At 31.6% G+C, this 5,476-nt stretch overlaps 1 protein-coding gene across 1 annotated transcript; it reads left to right on the forward strand.

The window, feature by feature from the left end:
* The first annotated feature begins 2,522 nt into the window (after positions 1 to 2,522).
* On the forward strand, positions 2,523 to 5,069 carry LOC143624405 (endonuclease 2-like). Its single transcript, XM_077095072.1, has 8 exons — positions 2,523 to 3,036; positions 3,108 to 3,209; positions 4,105 to 4,160; positions 4,230 to 4,313; positions 4,391 to 4,483; positions 4,566 to 4,633; positions 4,720 to 4,793; positions 4,888 to 5,069. Exons 1-8 carry the CDS (start codon positions 2,745 to 2,747, stop codon positions 4,980 to 4,982), a joined length of 864 nt encoding a protein of 287 aa, XP_076951187.1. The 5' UTR covers positions 2,523 to 2,744; the 3' UTR covers positions 4,983 to 5,069.
* Positions 5,070 to 5,476: the final 407 nt, after the last annotated feature.

The following is a 5,476-nucleotide window of genomic DNA, read 5'->3' on the forward strand; positions in this document are numbered from 1 at the left end:
TGGGCTGATTACTAAGGATAAAAAACCAAATTACAATAATACCCACTAATCTGTTCATCTTCTTCATTATCCAACTTAAGAACATAGTTATCCTTTCCTCTAATTTCCTTACAACTCAAGAACACACCTAATAAAAAAAAAATTCCTTCCTAGCCTTCCCTTTCTTATCCTTCCCTCTCTTTTCCTTTTCTTTCCTTGGTTAAAAAACTCAAGAACAAGACGTTGAAGTGGATTCATGGCTTATTGTCAGTTGGGTAGGGCTTCACTGTATAACTAGACACCAGAAACCCAACCTGAGAAAACTCATACCCGAACTAATTCGACCAAAAAACCGAAACCGAAAAATGACTAACTCGAACATGAACTGAAGTAATTCGGGTTGGTTCTTTGGTATGGATTTGTGGGTTTCGGGTCAACCGAAAAAACTCGAATAAACTTTTAGTTTTAAAACCAAAAAATATATTTTTATGTATAATAAGCTAAGCCTTCGCAACTAAAGTTATATCATAATCTGGCCTAACTGACTGTTGTCATTCCAGATATTATGGATCGATTGTTTATTGTTAATTAATATATTTCAATAACAACCGTAATCGAACAACTAAATCATGCCTGATTGAAGACTATTATGGTTGGAGTTTGTTTTACTTTTCTTTTGATTTGCCAGGTTATGTTGGTTTATTATTTGGTTATTTACGTTACGAGCAAAGGATAATTAATAATTTGTTTTAATTTTAGAATCGTAATTTTTAAATATATATTTTTTTGGTTTTCTAGGATACTCGAAACCTAATTAACCCAACCCAAAAAACCTAAACCCGAAAAACACGTGAGAGATTTGGGTTGGGTTTTGGGACAAGATTTAAAACTTTAATACCCAAAGAACCCGACCGGAAAAACCCAAAACCCGAATAATACCCTTACAGTTGCATTTGAATTCGGATAGAACTAATATATCTAATGATTTCGTCATGTTGATCTTTTAATCTTGGCTAATTCGGGGGACTTGTAATATTTAAACCTTTTTTGATTTCCATTATTCTTTAATCATATCATTTTTGCAGCAACATCTTCAATGGCTGATGTTGCACCCTTTTTGACATCTATGTAAGAAGCCGTGTCGAAAGAACTTGACACGGGCATTAGTTATATTCTCAATCTGAAAACAGGAACTTTTTAATTAAACGTAAAGTTTGTATCCTTTAAAAAATTAGTGATTTTTATGCATGTCGCATATGTTGACAATGAACTATAAACTTAAACTTTATTCAGTTAATTATTGCCAGATAATGATAGGTTAAAAGAAATATTTTGGGTCAGGCTAAACGTACCCCCTGGTTGCTTGTCATACCCCCTATGGAAATATCAACTTTCATATTATCCCTTAAAATCATATAATTACCAAATTAGCACAAAAAAAAGGATTTCATATTATTTTTTTTACAAGTTGCGTTTTTTTATGATTTCGAGTTTAGGGTTTCGGGTTTAGGGTTTAGCCGTTTAGGGTACGGGTTCAGGGTTTAGGGTTTCGGGTTTCAGGTTTCGGGTTCGGGTTCAGGGTTTTAGGTTTCGAGTTTCGGTTTATTTTGTAAAAGAAAAGGAGGTAAAATAAGGATATTATAAATATATATACTATTAAAATTAAAAAAAAATATATTATAAATATTTACAATATTAATACTAAAAAAATAAATTAATAGTAATACTTGATAGTTTTTAATTTGATATATGTATTGGAGATTATTAAGTGAAAAAAATGTTGTAGGGACTAATATGTATATAAATAATGTTAAGAGGTAATAATAATTTATTTAATAAGTTAGAGGGGTGTATATTTAGTAAAAATGGTGTAAGAGTGAGGGTACATTTAGCAGCAACCAATATTTTATGTGGGGATATATGAATGGAAAATGAAGCTGCTCGATTCAACTTGTTCATACACTAATTCACGCCTACACACTATAAATGCAAATTAAAACTTAATTAAAAATGGAATATATTTATTCACCTATTTAATGCAATTGATGATTGTAGCATCTGTTAATTTGCTGTCCTCCAAATGGTGTCGACATGGAAGACTGCAGATGATTAGATTAACCATCATGTTTAAAGAAAAGACGCAAACAAGTAGAACAACGAGTGTGTGATACCTCAGTATTTTTATTATTCTTTTATATAGAGTATATATAGATATAGATATAAATACATATTCACGGGCAGTCACATCCTTTTGAAGATATATGAGACATTAAAATCGTTAAAGTAACATGTATGTTTTGCAAAAATCAAATAATTGTTCATATGAAATACCCAAATGGCTAACTATAATTAACTTTCAATAATAATAATAATAATAATAATAGTGATTTGAAATAATTGTAACGATTTGTAAATACTTAATTGTTATGATATAAAAAAGCTGATAAGCAAAATATATATAAACATAAATATTGTTTGTAAATAAATTTATGGTAAATAACTAATTCTCAAACAGATTGCAACCCCAAATATATATTAAAAAACCACAACTAACTTCCATTACACGTCAGCAACTCATACAAAAACAATAAAGTACCTTGTTCACATGTAAACAAATGTGAACATATGTACCAAAAATAACAAATTAAAGCATATATCTCCAAAATAGTTTGTTCAATGCAATCATACATTCATACCTTTCACACTTTCCACATAATATATAAACAAATAATCACCCAAACAGTACCTTCATTTTCATATTACAAATGGAGTACTCCTTGAGATCTCTTGCATTAGTTTTATTATTATTTGTGTATGTTGCACCGGTCTCGGTTCGGGCCTGGGGTGTTGATGGACATTACATGACTTGCAAGATAGCTCAAGGTAGGTTGAGCCAGACCGCGTTGGATGCGGTGAACAGCTTATTACCGGATTATGCAAGCGGTGATTTGGCGAGTTTGTGTTCGTGGGCTGATCATGTTAAGTTTCGATATCATTGGTCATCACCGCTTCATTATATTGATACTCCTGATAATCTATGTACTTATCAATATAGAAGTAAGATTTTTTTTTATTTTTTATTATTTTTTTAAGAGTAGTATTTTGAGTATTGATGAAATGACATGTAGGAGATTGTAAGGATGAAGATGGAGTATTGGGAAATTGTGTGTCTGGTGCAATTACAAACTACACTACACAGTTGCTTGACTATGGGACACAAACATCTCAGTGTAAGTTGTTCGTTCATTTAACTTTAACCGAGCAAACAATCGAATATGAACAATTACACGGTTCTCTTGTTCGTGTTTTGTGTTTGTAAAAAGTAAACTAATAACCTAAATTAAAACAAACAAATAGGGATAAACATGCGTCAATGAACGGACATTCATGAACATAAAGGAGCGTAGGAGGCATGGACTAATGTTAATTTGTATAACAAAATGAACTTAAAAATGTTCATGTTCGTTCATTTATTACATAAACAAACTTTCCGCCAAACAGTTCACTAAATGTTTGGTTTTGTACTGGCCTGTCTACATATATCCCTGAAGATAAAAAATATTTTGACTTAAAAAGTCAAATTTAGTACTTTTAAAGTCAAAATTGATGTGGGCCATAGGTCGTGCGTTCATTTAATGAGAGTGCTCGCTTGATAAAAGAGCCTAGGCCAATGCTTTGCATTTCAAACTCGACCAGACACGCGAGTTTAAACAATCTTGTTGTTTATGTATATACAATTTTTATTTTGTATAACAAATATTAAAATATAGTTATATATATAAAAGTATGAAAAAATAATTAAGTAATACATATGTTGCGAGTTGTTATATATATGTAAATTCATAACTATAAATATATATAAATAAGTATAAATGTACATATATTATAATCGATCCAAGCCCAAGCCAATCTCAAGCTTAAAAATTATAAATGAGCCCTGCTAGATCCTAGGTTAGTTTAGGTTTGGCTTGACTCGTTTACACCAGTAACGGAATATCAAATTTGATGTGGGTCATGTGGCATGGTGTATGCATTATTACACTTACATCATGCAATTTTGAAATCATATAGGTTTTGAAGCTGAAGATTAAATTATTTAACTTTGACTTTGACTTTGACTTTCAGATAATCTCACAGAAGCATTGCTCTTTCTTTCTCATTTCATGGGAGACATTCACCAGGTATCTCTCCATAAATATTTCAAGTTAATATTTTATTGTCTAAACAAATGGACCATTTTACCCTTACAGCCGTTACACGTGGGATTCACTTCAGACAGAGGCGGAAACACAATCGATGTCCACTGGTTCACTCGAAAAGCAGTACTTCATCATGTAAGTACTAAAAATACCATAAAGTCATCGACATTGATTTTGTTTGACCATTGACCAAATAACTTTGTCAAATACAGGTTTGGGATGATAGCATAATTGAGACCGCGGAAGAAAGGTTTTACGATTCTAATGTTGATAATCTTGTCGATGCGATTGAGACTAACATAACGGTATAAATATTTATATGACTTGTATTATTTTTTAAAATAATTTATTTTGATTTTAGTTATCTTTTAATTATTTTTGTTGCAGAGTGTATGGGCAGATCAAGTTCAAGCATGGGAGAAATGCAGTGGAAGTCAGAAAGCTTGTCCGAATATGTAAACAAAAACATTTATTAAAATTATAACTTATTAACTTATAACCAAAAACAAATGTAAACTATAATATTTTATACTTTGAACAGATATGCAACTGAGGGAATAAAAGATGCATGCAATTGGGCATACAAAGATGTTACAAATGGTACAGTTCTTGAAGGTAATTCATGTTTGACTAACTGGTCAACGTTCGACTAATCTTAAAATCGGATGATCATGTGATTAATGATTTAAAAAATCGTGTTACTTCGCAGATGAATATTTTCTATCTCGTTTACCTATTGTGAACATGAGATTAGCTCAAGGCGGTGTTAGATTGGCAGCAGACTTAAACCGAATATTTGGATAAAATAGTAGTTTTTCATGTATTGTTAACGTTTGACATATGAAGATCAGAAGTATTATGATCATATTATTTACTTACACTTTTACATTATGTTTTGAACATAGTGATTGCTAATCACTATCCCAAGAAAAGCACTGTTTCAACTTTCAAGTAACCAATGCATGATGAACATATGAAATAACTTATATAAGAGTGCGGTAAAGTTCCCGTTAGACCACTTTGCGGCACCTTATTGATGGTTATGTTGTTTTAGTTTTGGTCCGTACCGTAATGGTATCGTAACGATTTTGTTTTGTTTTAGTAATGGTATCGTAACGAACGTGACGGAAACCGACCGGTTCGCATAAACTCACCGTATTTTTGTTTTAATTCTAATATCGTAATGAAAACCAACCGCATGTTGATTTTTTTAGTTCCAGTACCATTATGAACGTGATGGAAACTGACCGAATTCGCATAGACTGACCACCTCAACGTCCGGGGTCGATAACGGTTGG

This window comes from Bidens hawaiensis, unplaced genomic scaffold (genome assembly GCF_021521415.1).
Source record: "Bidens hawaiensis isolate Kalapana, Puna unplaced genomic scaffold, B.hawaiensis_p1.1 tig00003781_1, whole genome shotgun sequence".
Taxonomy (NCBI): Eukaryota; Viridiplantae; Streptophyta; class Magnoliopsida; order Asterales; family Asteraceae; genus Bidens; species Bidens hawaiensis.